This window comes from Amphiura filiformis, chromosome 4 (genome assembly GCF_039555335.1).
Source record: "Amphiura filiformis chromosome 4, Afil_fr2py, whole genome shotgun sequence".
Lineage (NCBI taxonomy): Eukaryota > Metazoa > Echinodermata > Ophiuroidea > Amphilepidida > Amphiuridae > Amphiura > Amphiura filiformis.
Window position 1 is genome coordinate 53,200,866 of NC_092631.1, and position 25,182 is coordinate 53,226,047.

Consider the following 25,182-nt stretch of genomic DNA (forward strand, 5'->3'; position numbering starts at 1 on the left):
GCCTAGTCATAATTGGCAGTTTAAAGCCTAGTCATAATTGGCAATTGAAATGAGCATTTCAAGTTATCAACCAATCAGAAATGCTTTTAGATGACAAGTAGTGTACAGGGGGTTAAAAGAGGACAATGTATGTAGTGGTATTGCGGTAGTTTTTAAACGATCGAATTTGATATACTAGTACCTATGAACTGGACAGCCGGACAGAGCGTACTTTAAATTACTTGAATAGCACACGAAGAGGCCATGGCGTGTTTTTAAATATCTCAATACTGTTTATCATGTTTACCATCAGAAAATCGGTACTAAAAGCTTCCCTATTGAGTTCTTTATTGTCTGGTGGATTTGTGTGTTTGAAAAATACAATAATTTTGCTTTACAAATAATGCACCAAAAGTCTCACGTAAACAAATCTGTCCACAAGGTCATTACTCCGACCAGCATGGTCGTGAAGTTCTGCTAGAGAGTTATCAGCAGATAATCTTAATATCGTCTTTAAAATATACCACATATATATATTATTGTTTAAAACTGAGTCATTTTAAAGAAAAGTTGAACAATGATGACGCTATTTATCTTAAATCCTGTTTGCATCTTTACAAGGGTAGACACTTGTATAACGGTATTAGAACATCAGAAAAAATAGCAAGGAAATTTGTTAAAACTTTTTATCATGCAATGTAAGTAACTTATTATTATTACTTATTATTTGGCTAATTTAAATTTAAAATATATGTAAATAGCGCCCTCAATTTTCACACAAATGTACAGTTTATAGAATAAAAATTACCACAAAAAACATAAAAAGATGAATAGTTTGATACAAAACAAAAAACGTTAAAAATAGCTAAAAATGTATGTGTATAGTAGTGTGATGGCTGTTGGTATTGTCCAGCTCTATAGAATTGAACTTTATATAATGGTTTGTTAGACAAATTAAGAAATGATCACATCAAACAACCATGAGACGATCCTACCTGTAACAGTAACACGGTGTAAGCAGTCGAAATCCTTACACCCGCTATCGAAGATATGACCTTAATCTCCCACATGTGAGTGCAGATTTCAAATGGAGTCACCCATTCAGGTAACTCCATTTGAAATTCACACTCCTCTATGGAATATTGAGTCATATCTTCTATAGAGGGTATATGGATTTCAACTGGAATAGCCCAATACGGCTTTTCACCAGTATCCCTTCCACCAAGACACTCTTTTTTTCGAAGTAAATTAACACGTCTGAACACCGCTATTATTTCGAATGTGGAGTAATGTATTTCTTTGATCTTCATCAGTCTCAATGTCAAATTATCTATCTCTTTTTTGTTCTGCAGATGGACATGATTCTGCATGTCATATTAACCTGTTCTCTATAGCTCTTTAGATAATGTTATATTTAAGCAGAGTGCCCGACAGTACTGTTAATGAAATACGTATGATGGATGCAAACATTTTACACTGTATTGTTAATATCACCAAAAACGATTTACGTAAGATATATGTTACTTCTATCAAGAAAGGACCTAGAAACGGGTTACAATGAAAATGTACAAAACCATTTCTCTGAAAAATGGCTTTCCACTGTAGCGTGATCACGGGGCCGGGGATAGTGTACAACGACATACGACATACTTTACGTTACTAAAACAAAGACACTGTCCCACCTGTAGTCCGTGACATATCGCCTTTAAACCTTGATTTGATTTAATTATCTCTCCATCGTGACCTTTGTCTCCTCGTAGTTGTAGATGATAAAATACAATTAGAGACTTTATAGCCTTAACTCTGAAGATGTATAAAAAAAAAAAAAGGCTTACCCGACTGGGTTAATTTGAAGGAAGGAAGTGGATAATGTCTCCGACCATACCCTAACTGCGCTCTAGATACCCATATATGCCGCAAGGTCAATAAAAATGAAATGGCTTTCGCTAAGGAAGAATTGAAACAGACGTTTTAAGTAAAAGCCGGAAGAGCTAAACGATGGGAGTGATGTTATCCATGTAAGATAGCCTATGGATGAAGACACTTATTTGTTGGTATATAAGAATGTGGCGTTGCCATGGCACGTCTGCGATGAGACTTTGATAAAGCACCGGTGACACTTATAAACAGTGTTGGGGCTGACGAGAAAATTTGAGTAAAATTAATCGATTATGTTATTGGATATGAGTTGAATTTCTGGTCAATTATTGTTAAATTTACCAGACTTCTCGAATTTTGACGATAATGTGCATTGTAAAACCTTCAAGTAATTAAATTAACTGGTTTCAAGTTTATTTAAACGTATTTAGTTTTCAAACTTCTAGTTTTTCAAGCAAATCTATAACATGTATAAGGTGTCTCAAAATAATTACAAATGGTTAGAACTGATTATTGTAAAAATACAAATGACCAGTTCGTGTTCATCCCGAAACGGAAAGTTAACGTTGTTCTCTTTATTATAAAGAAATTACATATACACATTCTCTTACTCATACACACCTACCCCCGTGCAAATACGCCCCGCACATACAAAACACCGCCCCCCCCATTCCACCTACCCCACACTATAATGCACTCCCTCATAAACATACAAGCTTTAATGTGTGGTTTTCACAACTTGCTGTCATTATTTTAACAAGCTGTATTTTTCTGTAACGCACGGCAAGTATGCCAATAGCGTAGTTTTTCCACTTCTCGCACCACCACAGTGCAATATACAAATCAAACTATTTATCATTCCAGAGTCTTTCTTGTCAAAAGTACAAACATGCCCACACCTCATCATTCAAACGCATCCCGTCATGACCACCAAAACTCTTATCATCGGCTAAAAGTTACACCATCCGTAGAATAACAATAACAAACAATAATATTACAAAAATACCAACACATACAAAGCCAAGCAATTCCATTATCACTGTATGGTTTATTATTTTTCTAGTTGATCATTTCTTGACTGCTCCCTTGACACACGACTAACCCAGCTCCCCGTGGGAGAGATACCACATGCAACCTATATGAGTACAAAGCCGCTAGCTCACTGCTCTTTGATGCGTAATTGACTACCTAGTCTAGAGAAAATACACCCCAAGATAAACACTGCTCGAATTGACATCTCCTATTTGATGCTACAACGTTTTCAAAGCATCTGAATGATTTTTTCTCGGGGGCCTAGGAAACAGATACGTTAGCCAAAACGATGACGCGTTGTAGCCTTTTGTACATGGTTTACTGTGTGTGCGATCGTTATGACAATATTACATGCTTTGACGCATAAATCCTAAAATAGTTGATTTTGACGATCTCTTTCAACATGTTAAGGTTTATTTCAACAAAATACTACGGTTACATCAAGCTTTATTGTGCTCGCTTCAACAAATCTTGTTGTTGATATAAAATTTGCTTGTAAACTTTTACGTCGAAATTTTTACAGAATCTATGCCAATAGTTTGTAGCATATAGTGTTAATAACTAATAAGTGTGTATGTATATCCACGTGCGTGTGTGGATACAGAACACAAGCATTCTTGAATCACAAGTCGAGAGGAGTGAGAATTCTTCAATTGCATTCTTCAATGACAAGTAGTCAATTGCTTCAAACCTTTTTCTTTCCCTGTCTCTTTTATATGTATGATACCTGACAAGTTTGCGGGCTCTTAATTAATAATTTACACTTATAGCAATGGAATTTCAGATATATCGCCAGCTGTCATTCAAAGTTTCAATTGAGGTGTCTTTAATTGGCTTATGTGAACTTCTGTGAATGTCAAAATATGATTGCATTTTACTTGGACGGTGCTCAAAAGAAAAGAAGTCAACTGCCTGCTAAAAACACTTTTTTTCTTGCATTGAAATTTTTGGTTAAAGCCAATAACCCGCTGAGATGTTTGCATGCTAATTACAAATGTTTTATTTATTTAATCAGGAAAGAAGACAAAATGAAATAAATCACAAACAACTTAACCAGCCAACCATTCACCAATGCACCAATCCACCAACCATCAAACAACCCATCAACAAACTCATCACCTACCCAACAAACAAATCACGCATAAAATTACTGATTTACAGTCAACCTGGACACGGAAAGTGTACGTTACTAGCAAACTTGACTGTACTCTGGTAGCACATTTTATTCATCTTTAGTGCAGATTAGGGCCTTGTTTATTCAATGCATAAAGGTGTAAAGTTTGTAGGCTGTAAACTTAAATTGTTTTGTCTAATTTTGTTTCTTTTAATTTTTTTAAATTCTCTGTCAACATGTTAAGGTTTATTTCAACAAAATACTACTGTTACATCAAGCTTTATTATACTCGCTTCAACAAATCTTGTTGTTGATATAAAACTTGCTTGTAAACATTTACGCTATTGTTTTTTATTTCAAAAATGTTCACAAAATGTATGCCAATAGTTTGTAGCATATAATGTTAATAAGTAATAAGTGTGTATGTATATCCACGTTCGTGTGTGGATACAGAACACAAGCATTCTTGAATCACAAGTCGAGAGGAGTGAGAATTCTTCAATTGCATTCTTCAATGACAAGTAGTCAATTGCTTCAAACCTTTTTCTTTCCCTGTCTCTTTTATATGTATGATACCTGACAAGTTTGCGGGCTCTTAATTAATAATTTAAACTTAAAGCATTGGAATTTCAGATATATCGCCAGCTGTCATTCAAAGTTTCAATTGAGGTGTCTTTAATTGGCTTATGTGAACTTCTGTGAATGTCAAAATATGATTGCATTTAACTTGGACGGTGTTCAAAAGAAAAGAAGTCAACTGCCTGCTAAAAACACTTTTTTTCTTGCATTGAAATTTTTGGTTAAAGCCAATAACCCGCTGAGATGTTTGCATGCGTTACAAATGTTTTATTTATTTAATCTGGAAAGAAGACAAAAGGAAATAAATCGCAAACGACTTAACCAGCCAACCATTCACCAATCAACCAACCCACCAACCATCAAACAACCCATTAACCCACCCATCACACAAACAAATCACGCATAAAATTACTAATTTGCGTTCAACCTGAACACGGAAAGTGTACGTTACTAGCAAACTTGACTGGTACTCTGGTAGCACATAACTTTCATCTTTAGTGCGGAATCGGGCCTTGTTTATTCAATGCACAAAAGGTGTGAGGTTTGTAGGATGTGATCTGAAACTATTTTGTCTAATTTTTGTTTCATTTAAATACAGAATGCAGCGCTTAATGCCAATAGTGACTTAGGAAGAATTGTACAGGTTGCACCTCAGAAAGTGACTCTACATATGAGACCTGGTAAGTAATATTCTGCTATATGTAAATCGTTCAAAACTACCACCAGCGGTCACCGCAAGGGAGTAAAAATAATGATTTGTTTAAGAATGGTTTAAAATGTTTACAATTGACGGATACGTCATTTAAATTGTTATTACGTAGTGAATCACGGATAGAGTCTATATAACCATTTATCCCATGTGTTTTTTGATTAATAGATATAAGACTCCATTTCTGATACGTCTGTCAAATTAGCTACAACAAAAGATGCATGCAGCTGTACTAAATTGTTAGAAAAATACATAGTTCATTAGATACCGAATATATTCCATTACTTTTAACAAAGTACTTGCATTTTAATCACCGTGCAAAATACCTTCATGAGACGAGACAGAATCAAGAAAGCAATAGCAAGCTTTGAAACAAATTACAATCTGGAGAATGTCTTATTATTAGTATCTGTGATCTCTCTGGTGACATTGGCTATCATGATACATATTATCTAGCACGATTTACGTCTCAGACATGCAATTGTTTTTTCATTAATTCGTACATTCCTTAATACAGCATCGATTGCGACCTTGCTGTTTTTTTATACATTCTTCGTTCCCAAGATTGAAATGGTAATCTGTAAGCCACATATCCTAATTCGGATTAACAAATTTACCTAATCTGAATTGGATTAAGAATTTATACTAAATAGTTCTAGGAAGAGGGCACCACATGTACCCCTTTGAGAGAGTTTTCTAACTTACCTTTCTTCAATCATCAAGGTGTCTAAGGAATTTTCATGTTTCCGACACGAAATATTGTCCCAAGAGGTCCATGCTGACCCCGAAAGAGCCCCACAGATAATAGAAACTATTCTCCCTGAAGATAGCCCAACAGTTTAATCCAAGTTTTTCGATCCAGGTTTTACGAAAATCGAAGCAAGTGAAATATTTGACCCGGTATCAACCTGAAAATTTACCTTCGACCCGTTTTGCCATTTCTCCGAAACATTGGCTGTACGCGCACAAACTTTATATGTGTGGTTCTTACAACCAGGCGGATAGTTTAATATGCTTTTGAATGAAATTGGAGCATGTTTTTAATGTTGATACCTGTATAACCCTATGTGGGTCAGTTCAGTATGGACCCCTTTGGGTTTGTCCAGTAGAAGCAAACCACACATTGAGGATTATACAAAGCTAGTCAGAAAAATACATCGAAGGGGTGCATGTGGTCCTATTATATACTATAATTTGTTTGAATTATTTAATCATAAGTAGGATTTGTTGTATATTATTAATTTACGATACTATAGCTAATCTAAATCTAATTGGTTTGAATTTCGATCGATAAAATTTAGATTTTATGATATTAACATGTTAGTTGAATTTTAATCTAGTAGATTAAACATTTTAGATTCAAGTTTGGATTTGTTCCCATTGGAATCGTGTCGATTGACTATTAAATCTTTTAAATACTGACATAGTGACAATTAAATCATGGCCAGTATAATATAACATGCATGCAAAACTACATGAAAACTAACATTACCAACCCGATAAACAATAACAGCATCGATATGATACGAACATTTGATATTCAAAATTACGGTGTGTGCATAACATATATTTTTCGAAATAGGGAATAAAGATAATTTTAATCTAATTGATTTGAATTCCGATCTATAAGATCTAAATATTATAATCTTATCAGATTAGTAAAATTGTAATATTTTGGATTAACAATTTTAAATTAAATTAAAGACCTGAGCGCAAGAAGACCGTAAGTCCACTTGGCCCTTCAACATGTATACACTAAAGTTGCGTATAGTTTCTTATAGATTGGTAATGTTTTATATATGTTCAGGGGCCAAAACAAATCTTTCACAACCTTTCAAGATGTTTTTACCCTGGAACATGTATTAAACATTATAAAACCCTAAGAAACTATACGTAACTTAAGTGTATACATGTTGAGGGACCAAGTGGACTTATACGGTCTTCTTGCGCTCAGGTCTTCAATTTAGGATCTGTTCCTCATCACAATCTTAAACATTATCTTTTTGATCGTACGAATTAAGAGAGATATGCGGAGCTGACAAATAAATCGTGACATTACTAGTACAATATATCATATCACAAACATACGAGATGTTATTGAAACTAACATAACAAACACGATAAACAATAACAAAAGTGATAATTATGATATGAAAATCGAAATTTAATATTCAATATTCTGGTGTGTGTATAACATATTACATTGTTGAAATAGTGAATAAGGCTAATGAAATGATTATAATCAAATGTGCGTGATTCTCCTGACTAGTCTATCACGAGATCTCTTCAGGGTTTCCGTTTTCCTTCGTCTTTAAACATGAATTCATAGTCATGTCGCTAGCGGATGCTCCATTCATTATAGACCAATGGGATGGTTCGCTTCTTGATGCACAAGAATGTATAACTACGCTCATTGACTAAAATACGATGTTTTTCATATAATGACGACTGCAGAATAAATTTAACTTATAACCCTTACATTGATATCATCAAACAATGTAAAGATTCAAATTTATTTTCATCCAGACATATTTCATTTACCATCTGTATACCCAGAAGTCTGGTCATAGTTTACAACAAAACAAGCAAAACTAATGTTGATATTTCGAAATTTCTTTTACTACGTCCATGTTTTTCATGCGTGTGTTAGCAGCGATTATAACACAGAGTGCAAAAAGTGAACTTAGCCAACGGCTTCTACACATAATATTCAAAACTGAGATGATAAAATAATATTCCATATGCATAAAGATAACGTTATAAATGAGTAAGAATAACACACGACGATAAAGAGAATTATTCCGTTATTATATGCTCAAGGGTGGCCCTTAAACGACGAGGAATAAAGGTTACCGTTTACTAATGTAAAATCTGTTACCATTTGACTGGCTGTCTCACTAGCTATCTCTCTCCATAGGCTATATATGCAATCACGACACTGTACTGACTGTAATTACGTCTCCATAGACGAGGGAAAATAAATTAGGTCGTGAACTTGAGAATATATAATGTGGAAATGATATAAACAAGTTAAATTTAATTAAGATTATGCTGTAATAAAGGTAAAAATTCTATTTTAGATTACATGTTTCCAAACGCACTCTGTTTAGCTCTGTTTCAAACCATGCGTTAAAAGCAGCAACCGAGCAACCAGCCAAACAAATAAACAAACAAACAACCAAAACAAATCAAACACATATACTACAAAAACAATATAGCCCCTCTTCCAGTATCTCCACTATACCATACCTACCATTATCCAAGCACCCATACGTTGTTAAATGCTAACGACGTTTAAATACCGTCCTAACCATCCTAACCACCTAACCCCTTACCAGGCCTATTTCAGAACATATGCCTACATTAATAAAATAAAACTTGTGTTTTCTTTTTTAACAATGTTAACAAAAAAGTACCTTTAACCAAAATAAAATTATATCTTTTTTTTCCCTTTTAACAATGTTAACAAGAAGTCCCTTTAACCAAAATAAAATTATATCCTCTTTTGTTTTTAACAATGTTAACAAAAAAAAGTCCCTTTAACTAAAATACAATTATACCCCTTTTTCTTTTAAACAATGTTAACAAAAAGTCCCCTTAACCAAAATAAAATTGTACTTTTTTTCTTCTTTTAGTAATGTTATCAAAAAGGATATAGTTTTAACTAAGCGGTCTATACTCTGGTATAATTGTCTGCTTAAAATCTCCTAAATGCCCATGTTAAAGGTTTTAATTAAAATGCAGTGAGTCCTAATAATTACAGCCATCACTCAATTACGCTTTCTTGCCAAAATGATATAATCATGTCCCTTTTTCACTATATACTTGCACTCCGATTCTAGGTTGCGACCTAACATTAATAAACTAACTTTGCTACGAATTTAGAGCTTCTTCGGTGAAGCATCATTCTGAACTGAAATTAATCTAAATGATGATACTATTTTAACAACTTTAATCAGAACACTATAATTATAGACACCTCATAACCAGTTTGTGTTCATCCCGGAAACGGAAAACTAACGTTGTGAAAGTATTTGTATACAGTCCTATCTCTTGCCACACGTCACACATGCACCACCTGCGCAAATCTGAAGCATTGGTAATGTAGCTACAGCACAAAATGTACTTACGATGACCGCGATTTTGAATCATATTTTTTTTCAAGAGCTCGTAAGTAACAAACTGAGAAAGAGTAGCGCTGGTGGTGTTATTCGTAAAAACAGCAGATGTATAAAGGCCTGGAAAACATCTAAACATAACAATAAAGGTTCATAAAGCTTTATTTTACTTCCCATTTCCTATGTCCTTCAGCCTATATTCACTCCACTGTGTAGATCAACTTATAAATTGCCAATGAGTGGGTCTAGGCAAAATAACGTTGTTTTAAAAACATCATAATGAGACAGTAACTACAAGAGTATCTCGATTAGGCGTATTGAACAACTCTCAAAGAAACATTGCCAAAATGGATGTTATGAAAGTGTACAGGGGCACACACCTGGTGTTCGTGTCACAACAATAGAGATGCTACGATATCAGACATTCCGAAACAATAGTAAAACACCCTCATCGCTATAGGACCCTAGAAATGTCGCTTTCAATTCGAGAAATTAGATTATACATTTCCTGGTATTAAGACATCTTGTTTAAATAGAATTAAAACATGTGTTTATATCCACCATTCGGAATTGGTTAGTTATAGTGACGATAATTAATGCATATCCGCGTACATTTACGTTAGCATGTTGTAAGTAGGACGCATCTGACATAGGGACACAACTGAGCTTATTCATCGTATCATTCCTGTTTCAAAGGAATTTGATCATTGCTTCACGTTTCTTTGATTTCTTGTATATATCAAAAGCATGTTTCAGAAACAAGTTCACATCATCAACTTCATCGCAGAGTCAAAGCCGTGAGTCAAACTGAATAATATAATTGTGTCGCAAGCGATGAGAGCGAATAAAATCGAATCAATATAATTATTAAAATATCTTTAGTATTAAGTTATAGTAGAGAGGTTGCGATTTCCAAACGTACGGGATTGTGAATAGATCTAAGGGCGTGATACGTGCGTTTGGAAATCGCAACCTCTCTAGATAGTATTTCTACAAGTACGCCGTAGCTTATCACAATACCGGTGCAGTCGGTCCCTGTATGCGTGGTCGAGCTTTCGTCCGATGTGTCTCTGACTTCATCAGGACTGCATGGATGAAGTTAGAAAATATAATGACGAAAGCACGACTACTCTCACAGCGACCGGCTGCACCGGTACTGTGTTAACCGACGGCGTACTCGTAGAAATACCTTTATGAATTTCCGTCGAGAAAGTATATCTATTTATTTGTCTAAGTCGTGTTTTGAAGCAACTACTTCTAAATCGACGATCACATCGAGCATTTACCCATTCCACAAGACCTGACCCACCCCACCCCCACATAATCACGGTAACAAATCAGTGAGCTGCCATCCCCTAGGCGAGGAGCTTTTTGGGCACGCCGCACCTGCGATTCCGTTATCACTAATTCAGGGGAATTTCAAGTTAATTCAACCCTTTTCAATACATAATATATATAATGTTATATTGGAAAGAAAATAAGCCGCAAGCAAGAATGTTAAGAAGAATAACTCAAACCACCTTATACATTATCTCCAATTGTTTTTCTCTCTATAGGTGAACCACTACGCATTCCATTAAATATACGACAATCCGAAGACTTCCCAGTAGATCTATACGTTGTAATGGACGTCACATATACAATGAAGAATGATCTAGACAATCTCAAAATTCTTGGAGCCGTCATAGGTAATTACACGACGTTATTTCCATAAAAGACGCTTTGGGGCTCGGAATATTTAGCTCAATTTTCCCCCGACCAATAAATTACTTAAGGAGTTTGATGGACTGAGAGTTATCAATATACCATACAAGCAATTTGTTGTTGGTCTTCTATGAGCATATTCTGCTTTTGAAATTTTCTATAGCATTAATTTTATGTGTGCCCGATTTTATAAATGCTTTCTTTAATTTTTAAAACCAACACGATTGATTAAGAGTCACGTTGTTCTTTCCTAAATAATCTTTCTCATTGTGTTGTCTTTTTGTTTTCAGTTCAAAAAATGGGTGAAATTACAAAAGATTTTCGACTAGGTTTTGGAGCCTTTGTAGAAAAGCTAACTCTACCGTATGTCGAAATTATAGATAAAAGGTAAGATCAATAGGGTCAAAGGTCAATTTAGAAATAGTTATAAACGTTTTTCAGGTATCATTGGAGATATCCGGGACAAGAGTTTTAAAAAGTACGAGTAAAAAGTCTGATGAAATTTAATTATATTTTTGTAGAAAAAAAATGAAAGAAATCTTTTTTTTTTCTTAATTTCAAATTTCTTAATATTTAAATTTCAAATCAAATTTTGTTGTTAATGTTTTAATGTCAAAAAATTAAGCAATGATATTTGTTTTTTGGCTGATGTTTTTTGTCATTTAACAGAAGAAATATTTTTTGTACTTATTTGTTGCTTTATAAACTTGTTTATTATTTAATTAAAATTTATGTATTTTAAAAAGTGTGCATTTACATACTTTTTCGTAATCCTTTAATGGGTAAATTTTGTCAAAAATGTCACTCCGTTCGTTCTTGCACTGACCCAAACGACCTGTTATGTTATGTTTTTATTATTCTCAGATTTCAAGATCCATGTGCAGCAGAAGATTTGGTTTGTGAACCACCCTTTGGCTTTCGGAATATCGTGCCGCTTACCAGTAATACCACTAAATTTTCAGTATGTAATACGTCTGAATAGCAAAATTAGCGTGTCATTGTTACGAAATGTACATTTTAAACACGTATAGATATTATTAAACATGAAATTAATTTTGTGATATACAGTAATAATATAAAAATCACGGAGACTATAAGATAGCAGCTTCCTAAACGAACGAAAGTATTCATCTTAATGTTGTACTTCGGGTTTTTTCATCAATGAAACATTAAGATCAGACTCTTTGCCTTTCCAACTTTAGGTCTTCAGCTGCTTGAGATGATTTAAATATATCAAATCAAAAAGATGCAGACTGTCACAATGGTCATAAACATGGGATGTTGGTTATTATGTCCTCTGGGACACAACATCACACGTTAGCAATCGAGTTTTAAAAAGGACATTCTCACATGTTTCAAGACTGCTGTATTAATTTAAAATCAGGTAAATAAAAATGATCTGTTTGTTCATGTTCCGTTGTCTCTTTTCTTACTCTTATTGTATGTGTTTTATCTTTGATAATACCAGGTAGAAATTAGCAAGGTGCAGCCCTCAGCGAATCTGGATGATATGGAGGGCGGTATGGATGCCTTGATGCAAGCCACTGTCTGCACCGTAAGTATCGGCTAATTGGGTCTATGTAAGAAAAACATGATGTCAAAACTGATTTGGCTAAAAAGCTTGGTAATTTTCAGTTCAGTAAGATTAAAGCACCTTTTTCAGATGGTCTGTCGTAAATATTCTTTTTTTAAGCTGCCCAGTTCTAATTAGTGGTATTTTTAAATACCATTTAGAACACCGATGGTTTCTCACATGGTTTTTAAACATGATTTAGGAAATCTGTTATACTATATAGAGATTACTTGTATCTGATTTCTACGAAGAGAAAAAAATCTATCCGTAATATCGCATCAGATTTAAATTGAAATACTTATTGTTATCATGTTATTTACAGGATCAAATTGGTTGGAGGAAACATGCTCGCCATCTTCTACTTTACGCTACCGATGATTCCTTTCACACAGCCGGAGATGGTCTTGTAAGCATCCTTATAGCTCAATCTCTGATTTTACACTTCAAATTGTATTAATTATCACATTACCTGTATATATTGCACCCCAGATACGAATTGAATTACATCGCAATTAATTAGATTATTAAAGCACATCTTCTACGTGACTAGGGATGGGCATTATATCCCCGATGAGGGTCATAACTTATCCGATCACTGCTAACGTCATACGGGTCCTGATGTCATTTGTATGCCAATCCGCCGGGACGCAGTAAGTCAACCTCAATTTGTATGTTCATCTAAAGATGAACCGTTGATTGCCGTTGGTACAAAAACACAACATATCACAGTGACAGGTCAATTTTAGAGCTAATACGATTGAATATAGGTTAATGAACTATGTAATTCGGGGTGATGCTAATTTGCCCATTCATAATAATAAATGCTCTATATTTATTATTTAGAGGGGATGTTTTTAAGATCGGTGTTTCTTTGAAGTGTTAAGAAAAACAACCACCTTATAAAGATTTGAATTGACACACATATCATATTTTAAAAGGGCATTTCGTGATCCACAGCATCATCCCCCACTTTTCTCAAAAAAGTTGAGATTTTAATATTACTGGAAACCTCTGGCTGCATAATGTTTATGTACAAAAAAATTCTTGCAGATTAATTCGTTTAGCAAAGATATCGTGAGATTTGAATTTCGTTGTGGTATACCAGAACGAAATTACAACACATTGTCTATGGAGCAGTGTAATACACATAATCATGCATAACTCGCAAACGCAAAATCGGAATCAACTAACATTTTGGGAATAAGCTCTTTTCGTGGATATCTACTGAGAAATGTCATAAAAAGAGGATGCTAATATCACGAAATACTCCATTAAATTGTACAGGTTTTTGCAATAAATTATATGGTAAAATGCCTAGTAAAGTTTATTTATCTCTTTACTAAGTTCATATTTACTTACTATTTACAATGTTATTATTTTTTATTGTGTAGCTAGGTGGAATAGTAACACGAAATGATGGCAAGTGTCACTTAGATGACATTGGAGAATATACAGAATCATTATCAATGGTAGGTCAATTTAATCGAACTTTGAGTGACTTTAGAAATTATCATATTTATCTGTAATTCTCTAATAAATCAAAACACTTTTATTCTTAAAACATTGTCGTCTATGTTGGCATTTAAGTTACTCTTCGTTTATTACAGTAGTTCTACAGTACCACGTCTGTAATATCAAAGTACCAGTACAGCCGGTCCCTGTGTGAGTGGTCAAGCTTTCGTCAGATGTGTCTCTGACTTCATCAGGACTGATGCTGCAGTCTCAGAGGCACATCTGACGAAAGCTCGACCACTTACACAGGGACCGGCTGTACCGGTAATGTGATAACCGACGGATTAGGCCTACTCGTAGAAACACTATAATAACCCAGCAAACACAAAACGTTTTTAAGACGTTTTTAAAACGTTTTAAACAGGTTATATTTTGGGTTTTGATAAAAACGTGTTAATAACATTAAAATGTCGTGTTATATAAAGGTCATGAAACATTTTAAAACGTTTTGTATGAAAAACACTACAACAATATTTTAAAAATGTTTTTAAAATGTTATTGTAAAATATATTTTGCAAACATTTTTTGCCAAATATTTTGTCAATACTTAAATAACATAATGTTAAAAGATGTACCGTAGGTTATCAAAAATGTTTTTTGAATGTTATTAAAACGTTTTATACCCTTAATCTGTTTATATACCTTTTATATAACCCGACATTTAAACGCTTTCTGACAACCTTTTATAACCTTTTGCGAAAGATGTCGAAAACGTTTTGTGTTTGCTGGGACTGCAGTCTTGTCTGAAGAGTCCTGATAAAGTCAGAGACACATCTGACGAAAGCTTGACCACTCACACAGGGACCGGCTGCACCGGTATTGTGATAACCGACGGATTAGGCCTACTCGTAGAAATACTATAACTTACTACAGAGGATGATTTAAGGAAGCCCCATCATGCACTGTAAAAGTGTTATCACTAGAGTTTCAACTGCCACTTTACTTTTCAAATCCCATTGAACTCTGTGCAAAAGATGTTGTTTTAGAATTGCCCGTGTGTCATTATTACTTGGTCGATTTCAGATCTAAAGTGATGTATGCATGAAGGATAATTCACACCTTCTGTAGATAACATAAAATGTGAAATCGACTGGCATTTTGAATGTGTATTTATTGTAAATATATCAGTCCAAATTCAAATTTAACCATGCACGTGTGTATGCAGTGGGCGGGCAGTGGTGTCATGTTCACTCACACAGCTGTGCTAACCGCAAGACTTGCTGGGAAGTGCTTAAATCATCCTCTGAACTTACTATGAACAACTTACTATAATAAAATGTGTTGCCTTTTTTTAGGACTACCCTTCCATAAGTCAGCTGAGTGCAGCAATGAAAACACACAGTGTCCTACCAATATTTGCCATCGGTCCATTAACGCGGAGAGACATGAAAAAGAACAAAAAGAAACCAGACCCAGTCATTTATTATCAAGTAAGTTGAACATCAACTTGACGTCGACCTTCTATTATAAATGTTTCATAATCATAATTATTTATATTGTAAATGGCTTTGTGTTTAAGGAGGTTTCATTTTTTTTTGCATTAAACAATGAATTTGTTAAAAATTGTTATGTATTTTGCGTTTGTGATTTACATTTTTTATTTTAATATAGTGAATATTTTCAGTCATCCAGTCGTTAAAATCACAAAGTTTTGAATTTTATCTTTTACTACTTGTTACGTTGCGTTTGATACATTACCAACAGACATCTGACCCAACGTAGCAAGTTGTAAAAATAAATTCCTGTAAAAGATTTAATTCAAAACTTTGTGATTTTATTTAATACATATAGGATTTGCCTCAATTCTTCCATGAAGCACTCACAGCCAGACTGTCTGAAGATTCGTCAAATATTGTCGAGCTGGTACAAGAAATATATAAAGTAAGTAAATGACTTATATCGAAATAATAGCTTAAAACCTACATCACAAGGCCATTATGTGATTTATAATTTTCTTGAATTTGAAAATACATATGTTATAATAGGCCTACTTCTTACTGGGTACTTTTATAGTAATCCTTCAAAATTGACATGGATCCACAATCCACATGGATGTTGATAGTTCCAAATATTCTTTAATAATTCAAACATTTCAGAATTGTAGGCCTACATAACCATACCCATATTTGGCATCATGAAAAATGCATTACAATGAGTACAAACAAGGTTAGTATTGGTTCCATGGTACATGAGGTATAGCTCTTGATATTTTGAGAAACTATCTCTAAACTTGACATTTTTACGTTGAATCCCATGGCCAGCACGCACGCAGAGTATGAAAGACGTATCTCTTTAATAAACTCTTCTTGACGATATTGTATACGCATGACTTCAAATTGAGACAAATCGCCATCCGTTATCCTTTCGTTTTCAGTCCTTATAAAATCAGACCAAGTATACATTGTCCATTACACTTTAATTTTCCTGTACAAAAGTGACGAATGATGACACTTTGAAGGCCTATAAAATATATATAATGCAATGATCTTATGTTATTGTGCTATATCAATTATCCACGTTAGTGTAGGTCGACTTTTGTTGGCCTGCATGAAACAACGTTGTAAATATTAATAAACCACCAAGTCTATTTAAAATGGATATAAAACTACATGTATTCATTGGTCATTAGGCCCACAATGACGCAAAGAACACATTGGGGTAGTTTTCGACAATTCAACAATATTAATTCTGGCAGTTGTCATCATATCATGTAGTATTGAAGTTGTGTAAAAATGTTTTTTGAATTGAATATATAGATGTAACACAGTACGGTTTGTTTCGAATTTGATATTTTTTTTCAGAATATTACCTCTGCCGTTAAAATAGAGGATGATGCTCCAGCCGATGCATTTGATATAGACTACAGCGCTGACTGTGGTAATGGCATGCAACCAGGTGTCTCTGAATGTTCAGGAATTCAAATTAGTGAGGATGTAGCTTTTCAAATTGAAATCACTCTAAATCAAAGCGCATGTCGAGGATACAATGGACATACTTATAAGTAAGTAAACTCAACATAAATTATGATGATATACCGTAGAATAACATCTATATATGCCTCTAAACGAGTGCTTTTTGATGCATGAGACAAATGGCAGACACCATCTATCCACAAAAAATCATTTGGAGTTGGAGTAACTATAATGATACAAGCGGCGGTACAAACATTTATTATTGTAAGACCAATGTATTGTTCTTATGCATTTATGGAGTGTTTGCCTTTTGTCTCTTTCGTAGAAAAACAAACAAACAAAATAACACTCGTGCTTGTAGATGGAATTCTGCGGTATATTTCGTCTCATAGAAACAGTTATCTAATCCACGAACACAGGGAACTGGTTGTGCTACCTTTCTTCTCATACATACAAATCGCATAATTGCACTACAAAAGTTAGTTTTCATGTTATTTATGCAAAAAAGACCCTATTAAAGACAATATTAAAATATAAATAGATATAAATATAAATGATTATTGTACTACAATTTTTAAAAATCATCCAATAATGTAAAGTGATTTGCATTAATTTGTTTTCATTTAATTGTTCTTTAACTTTTTTGTTTTCGATAGATTTGGAATAGGGCCAACATCTTTTCTAGAAGAGCTTACTGTGCTGGTTCATCCGATATGTGACTGTCCATGTTCTAACACAGAAGTAAGAATTTGATTCCGTATTGGTCCGAGTATATAGTCCCACCCGTTTTTTAGGTGAAAATTTTTCACAATTGGGGGGTGGGATTATACTCGAATTTCAAATTGGTTTTTTTAAAAGTTTTTTTTAAAGTTTTTTTTTCGGTTTTGGGGTGTCCCTGGACCTAGACCTAGATGCTAGGATCATTCATGGTTGACTTAAAAAAAATTCAAGATGTTTTGTGTTTTCAATATGAAAATTGATAATTTTTATTCATGTCATACTCTATTAATGATTTCAAAATGCATTGAATTTGAATGCATTTTTTTTTACAATTTTGAAATTTTTCGAAAAATGGGGTGTGGGACTATACTCGAACGTTGGACTATACTCGGACGAATACGGGTACTTTGGTGTAAAGAACCTAAAATCCAGCTAGATCGATTGTTAAAAGTACCGAATCCTAAATCCATATTAATCCAAAGTTATTGTCTTACAATTGATGTAAATTACTAAGGTTATGGACTGATATAATTGTCTATTAATTCCATTAGTTACGAGGTTCCAAGATCTGCAATGGCACTGGTGAACGCGTCTGTGGGGCTTGCATATGCGACGAAGGCTGGTCAGGAGTGAGATGTGATTGCGATCGTGAGGAAGCCGAGGGCCAAGACCAAGCTTGTATATGGTATGTTACATAAGCTAGATTTCTAGTAAAATCGCCGGTAATAAGCAATTACATTTAGACCACTAAGATAAATTGAAGTTATTATTGACAAAATATTTGGCAAAAAATGTTTGCACAAAATATTTTACAATAACATTTTAAAACTATTTTTGTAGTGTGTTTTCATACAAAACGTTTTAAACGTTTTCTTGACCGTTATATAACCCAACATTTAATGTTATTAAAATATTTTTACCAAAACCAACAATCCAAAATATAACCGGTTAAGAACGTTTTGTGTTTGCTGGGCTGTTACATGATGTAAACCTACAATCACTGTAATTTCACCAGCTCTTGCTATTGTTTAACATTCTACCATACTTCAAAAATAATGAACATAATACCTCATGTTCAACTTGAAAACAGAAAAATTGCATTATGGTCTTAATTGTCACATGATGCAAACCTACAATCAATGGAGTTTTACCACATCTTGCAATACCACTATTCAACATTCTACCATACTGGAAAAATAATGAACATAATACCTCGTGTTCAATTTGAGAAACAGAAATATTGCATTATGGTTGTAATTGTTATATGATGCAAATCTACAATCAATGTAGTTTTACCACTTCTTTCAATACCACTATTCAACACTCAATTTGAAAAATAATTAACATAATACCTCATGTAATTTGGAAACAGAAATGTTGCATTATGTTCTTAATTGTTGCATAAAGCAAACCTACAATCACTGTAATTTTACCAGCTCTTGCAAGACCATTGTTTAATATTCTAACATACTTCAAAAATAATGAACATAATACCTCATGTTCAACTTGAAAACAGAAAAATTGCATTATGGTCTTAATTGTCACATGATGCAAACCTACAATCAATGGAGTTTTACCACATCTTGCAATACCACTATTCAACATTCTACCATACTGGAAAAATAATGAACATAATAACTCGTGTTCAATTTGAGAAACAGAAATATTGCATTATGGTTGTAATTGTTATATGATGCAAATCTACAATCAATGTAGTTTTACCACTTCTTGCAATACCACTATTCAACACTCAATTTGAAAAATAATTAACATAATACCTCATGTAATTTGGAAACAGAAATGTTGCATTATGGTCTTAATTGTTGCATAAAGCAAACCTACAATCAATGTAGTTTTACCACTTCTTGCAATACCATTGTTCAACACCCTACCGTACTTGAAAATTTATGAACATAACACTGCATGATAAAATTGAAAATAGAAAGATTATGTTATGGTCTAATTTGTTACATGATGGGAACAAATCTATAAGCAATGTATTTCTTTGCAATACCATTGTTCAACACTCTACCATGCTGGAAAGTTTTTATGGTCTTCATTGTTACATGATGCAAACCTAAGATCAATGCAGTTCTGCCACTTCTTGCAATACCATTGTTCAACACTCTACCATATTTAAAAGCTTGTGTTATTGTCAAAATAGTGAATATTCTCAGTCATCCAGTCGTTAGAATCAAAAGGTTTTGAATTAAATCAAATACTGGAACTTACATTTTTTGCAACTTGTGTTATTGTGTTCATTGTTACATAATGCAAACCTACAATCAATGTAGTTTTACCACAGTTTGCAATACCACTGTTTAATACCTTAGTACAATGATGAATTAATTGCAAGAAACTTTTTACTCTCATTTTTAACAATTGAATATTTTACAGGAAGAATAGCACAGATGAGATCAAAGAATGTAATGGTCGAGGTAGCTGTATATGCGGTGGTTGTAGATGCAATAAACCTGTAAGTATACCCTTGATTGTGGTGTAAACGTTTTCTGTGCGCATTGAAAGTGGGTGCAGTAATATCTTTCTCGCAATATTACTTCAGTAACAAAGCAGCCTAAACAATGCAAACCATTCATTATTTGGTTTATTTTTACAAGGCAAATAATTGAAGGGCAGTTTCGTTAAAATCAGTTAAATTTTTTTAGTTTTTTGGTTCCTTTGGAGCCAAATATTTACCACATCCACTTTCCCTGCACATGGAAAACTTAACTTCGTTTTTGTGTTTCTATTAAAGCCACATTTGCTGAGGAGAACGCCCTTTACAGGATTGTAATGTACTTTAGTCAATAAATATATATAAAATCTGAGATTTTGAATAAAACGATGGAACCGGCATTTTATTATTACAATGAAAAAATCTTAAGATTAAGATGGATTGTTCATAATCAAAGTAATACCTCACATTCAACCTCAGAACAGGAAGCTTACATTTTGGTTTTAATTGTTGTTAGGCACATATCCATTATTCAATGTAATTTGACCAAATTTTGCAACACAATTTTGAAATGCACAAATGTATTTGTTTTTTGAATAACTGCGGCCATCCAAAGATATTTTAGTTAGGTTAAGTGATTAAGATTAAGACTAGTACTTGGCCAGGATTAGGGTTAGGTTTCCATACATATACATGTAATTATGTGGCTCATTTAACTATTGTAAAATATTTACTTCTTTATTTAATTCTTAAGCCATAATGTACGATCTTATAATATGAAATTGGTTAATTTTTTTAAACCTGATTTTGTTTTGCATATTTGTAATGTTTATGTCCCAACTTGCACCTAAATGGAAATGGCCAAATTTGTTGTCTTTGTAGGTCAACAGAGCAAAGTTCGACATATTATCATAATTTAAAAATTATGGTAATATGTCCTCCCATAGAACTGCATGTTAAATGGCCAAAATAACCAGTGGAGTTTCTTTCACTTAACCATGTTATTTCAACTTAAAATGGACAGCAACCCTTCCTGGTAGTTATTACTAATATTATTTCAACATTTTGAATAAAGAATAAAAAAATAAAAATTTGATGGAAATCGTACATTAAGGCTTTCGGATTGTCCAAACAATGAACTAACTAATACTGTTCTCCTTCGGTTCCCTTGGTGACATAAATGAAATGAATTGTTTATGTTCTTAAATGCCTTATCTTGATTTGTGTATATTTCAGGGTTCTGGCAAACAGATCTATGGAACTCATTGCCAATGTGATAACTTCTCGTGTCCACGTTACGGCAACCAGGTTTGTGGAGGTAACAGATCAAATCCAACAAATCCAAATAACATAATTTATCTTTATAGAGACTATACATAACACTTATCAGCTCTTGTTGTCAAAACACAGTAATAAATGGTATTGAATCCAAATATATTTCAAATACAAAGTATTGCTCTCAAACCACAAAACAATAAAATATATTTGAGTGGATGCATTTAAAAAAGAGATTTTATATTTTTCTAAAATAAAGAGCACATCATTTGAAAGGACAAAGTTACTTTCACTAGGATCCACAACATGCTCATCTATCAGGGAACAGTTCTTTAACCCCAATACATTTGTACATTCATTGGATTACCTCTGAAACTTTGGGTACAAAAACTCATACCCTGCAACTTGAGGTCAAATTTTACACTGTGATTGTTTAGTTGAGGTTATTGATCTATGCATTTGGAATGAGGCCATTGTGGTCCATAGTTCTTTACTCTTCCATTCCTATACATATTCTTTCACATTTACTTGATCAATGTGGCTTTGAAGTTTGATATCTTAATTTGATTATTAAATTGGGTCATAACATACTGGTATTTCTTACGCCTTGCATGCCAAATCCCTTTCCATACAACATGAAGGTGTGTGCGTTGCCGCATGCTACATATCTGTGACCAGTATTTTATATTGCTTTCCCATTGTAATTGATAGGTACAAAGCGGGGATCATGTCTATGCAACCAAACAACAGGAGAACATTACTGCAATTGTACAGATGGCTACACAGGAGAAAGTTGTAATTGTACACGCAGTCTAGAAAGTTGTATGTCACCCAAAGGGGTAGGTTTGTGCTTGTTTGTATTTATGAGTGATCCATGAAAATGTACAATGTGATATAAATTACCCTCAAACCAATATTCTCAAAATATTTTGTTTCAGCCAGGCCCGTAGCTAGGGGGGATGAGAGGGTGGATGTCCCCCTCAAATCGTCAAAGGACAAAAAAAGTCCCATTTGCAAGCGCAGCGAGTGAAAACATTGAGGTTTTTTTGGTAAAAAAAGGTCAAAATTTTTGAAAAAAATCCACCTTTTCAAAATCCCCCCCCCCCCAAATAAATCCTGGTTACGGGCCTGGCTTAATTTTGATCACTTTCATCACAAAACACACAAATGCTCCTAAAACATAAATGCATTTTGGTTTTGGTCAAAATGTTTTAATAACATTTAAATGTCAAGTTATATAATGGTAATGGAAACTCTATGTTTTATATGAAAAAACACTACAACAACATTTTATATTATGTCAAAATGTTATTACAAAACATTTTTTGGCAAACGTCTTGGCAAAATATTTTGTCAACTATTAATATCATTATGTTAGAATTGCATTATTTTTTCAAAAATGTTTTTCGAACGTTATTGAAACGTTTTACACCCTTTATATAACTCAATATTTAAACGTTTTATGCAAAACGTTTTGTGTTTGCTGGGTGATGTGAAATGTTAAACCTGGGATAGAAATGATAAGCTAAAGTCATGGCATTACTTATTACAAGGCAAAATCCATTTTCAATATAGTTTTACCACATTTTGCAATACTCTTCCATACTTAAAATAATATTTTCAGTCACTTACAGAGATATGTTAAAACACACTCCACCTCATTAATTTTGCACAGTCACTCTCATGTCTAAACCTTTCAAATATCTTTTTCCCCAGGTTCTATGTAGTGGTGTTGGAGAGTGTGTCTGTGGTAGATGTATATGTAACGACACAGATAAATACGGTGGTGCTACATGCCAGAATTGCAGGGTAATATTCTATTTTCTTTACAAGAGTTGAAAACTAAAGAGTCATTTGACACTTTGATAATATAACAAGAGCACCAATGGTGCTGTAGCTCATTTTCCCTAATTAAATATGCAAATTAGCTAATTAATATGCTTAACATTTGAGTATTTTTTGTTTATATCAGTTACTTTGTACCAAGTTTTGAATTTCTATGATCTTCACACAAAAACCGATTACACCTGTCTCACCTTAATATAAAGCAGGGCCAAATTTTTACGAGCTGCATAGTCAATAAGATAACAATAATGTTAATTGGACCACTAAGTACTTATTTTGGAGACAAACAACTGGGTGAGAAGGAAAACAAGAAACAATTATATTGAGGGTTTAGGACCATACACTGCAAACCCAAAGTGCCTATATTTCAGCAGATCCTCTAAAATTGGTTTGGCAGTAACAATGAGGGATTAATTACTAAGGGACCGATCGTTATTTACGGCAGGGGGGGAATGGGCGTTTTGGAAAAAATATCACACAAAATTTCGCATTCCCCCCTCGCGTCCGCTCAAAATTTTCGCGTTCCCCCAAGTTATCGCAATTTTCTCCATTTAAAATTTAACAAACCCCTCCTGTATTTCAGGTTCCCCCCTAAAGACCCAAAAAATATTTTGTGTTCCCCCCTTAATTTTCCCATTCCCCCCTGTCATAAATAACGATTGCTCCCAAAATATAGGCACAAATTTAGACCACTATTTGGGGAGTATACAATCCAGAAGATCAGACCTCAAATGTAGTCTGATAAATAGACTCAAAATTAGACACTATAAGCCCAAAACAGCATAGGGTGCATTTTACACATGGGTGGTTCTGGAATAAGAAGCAAATGTGGGTAACATTATGGGCTCTTATAAATCATTGCAAAGGAGCAATCTACCAAAAAAAACGTTGACAACGTAAAGAAATCAGCAAGTTTAAAAAAACCCACCTCGGCTCACTTTTTGAAACTTGGTCCCATTTGTAATAGGTATACTGATTTAAACTTAATCATATTTATATAAATTTAAAACATTTCCAGAAGTGTAGTAGGCTTGTAATCTTGTTGGAAACGCTGTATTCTGTTGAAATAAAATAAAACACTGATTTCCTGTTGGTATTCAAAATGGGACCAAGTTTCAAAAAGTGAGCCGAGGTGGGTTTTTTAAACTTGCTGATTTCTTTACGTTGTCAACGCTTTTTTTGGTAGATTTCTTTTCTTTTTATGAATGTAACCAAGCAGCTCCAAGCTTTGAAAGTCATCAGGTTACAAAGTGCTCCATAAAACGAAAAATAGATGTTTGAAGTTGCTGTTCATGATTTATGACAATAAATAATTAAACAAAACTTTATCAGTCGCTTATTTTTAAAACTTGCTCAAATCACGCAGCGTGACTGAGGCGCATACAATGATCAATATATATTTTAATATACTTTAATTATTCAAGGCAACGTAAATATGTACAGAAAATGTAAATATAAACAGCACACACCCAATGTTGACAATGCCAGAGAGATACGGAGAGTAAGTCCGATTTACTTCCAAGTTGGAACTGGTAAATGCGCATATATTTAAGCCTATACTACGGAAGCGTCTAAATGCCCCGACTAGGCAAGATAATCGTGTTTGAATGTTTGTGGTTCTTTATAGCCCTGCGGGCCAACCTAGTTGGATATGCCTATTAAGCGGCGGTTATCTGCGATCTTTCGTGGTTTGTGGTTTTAATTTCCTTTATCAAGCACTGGCCTCTATCGGGAGCTAATTTATAGTTTAAGCTTGTTGGATATCCATATTTCGTGG

General features: G+C 33.8%; 1 protein-coding gene across 4 annotated transcripts in view; it reads left to right on the forward strand.

The window, feature by feature from the left end:
- LOC140151062 (integrin beta-1-like) overlaps positions 1–25,182 on the forward strand; it is a 149,276-nt gene that overhangs the window by 111,781 nt on the left and 12,313 nt on the right. For all 4 annotated transcript variants that reach the window (XM_072173260.1, XM_072173261.1, XM_072173259.1 and 1 more), the window contains exons 5-20: positions 5,181–5,262; positions 10,966–11,097; positions 11,404–11,500; positions 11,978–12,074; positions 12,582–12,668; positions 13,009–13,092; positions 14,078–14,155; positions 15,494–15,628; positions 15,990–16,079; positions 17,000–17,199; positions 17,767–17,851; positions 18,382–18,515; positions 20,228–20,306; positions 21,522–21,603; positions 22,272–22,399; positions 23,277–23,369. In XM_072173260.1, coding sequence (XP_072029361.1) covers positions 5,181–5,262; positions 10,966–11,097; positions 11,404–11,500; positions 11,978–12,074; positions 12,582–12,668; positions 13,009–13,092; positions 14,078–14,155; positions 15,494–15,628; positions 15,990–16,079; positions 17,000–17,199; positions 17,767–17,851; positions 18,382–18,515; positions 20,228–20,306; positions 21,522–21,603; positions 22,272–22,399; positions 23,277–23,369 — 1,683 coding nt within the window. The remainder of the gene's footprint in view (positions 1–5,180; positions 5,263–10,965; positions 11,098–11,403; positions 11,501–11,977; positions 12,075–12,581; positions 12,669–13,008; positions 13,093–14,077; positions 14,156–15,493; positions 15,629–15,989; positions 16,080–16,999; positions 17,200–17,766; positions 17,852–18,381; positions 18,516–20,227; positions 20,307–21,521; positions 21,604–22,271; positions 22,400–23,276; positions 23,370–25,182) is intronic.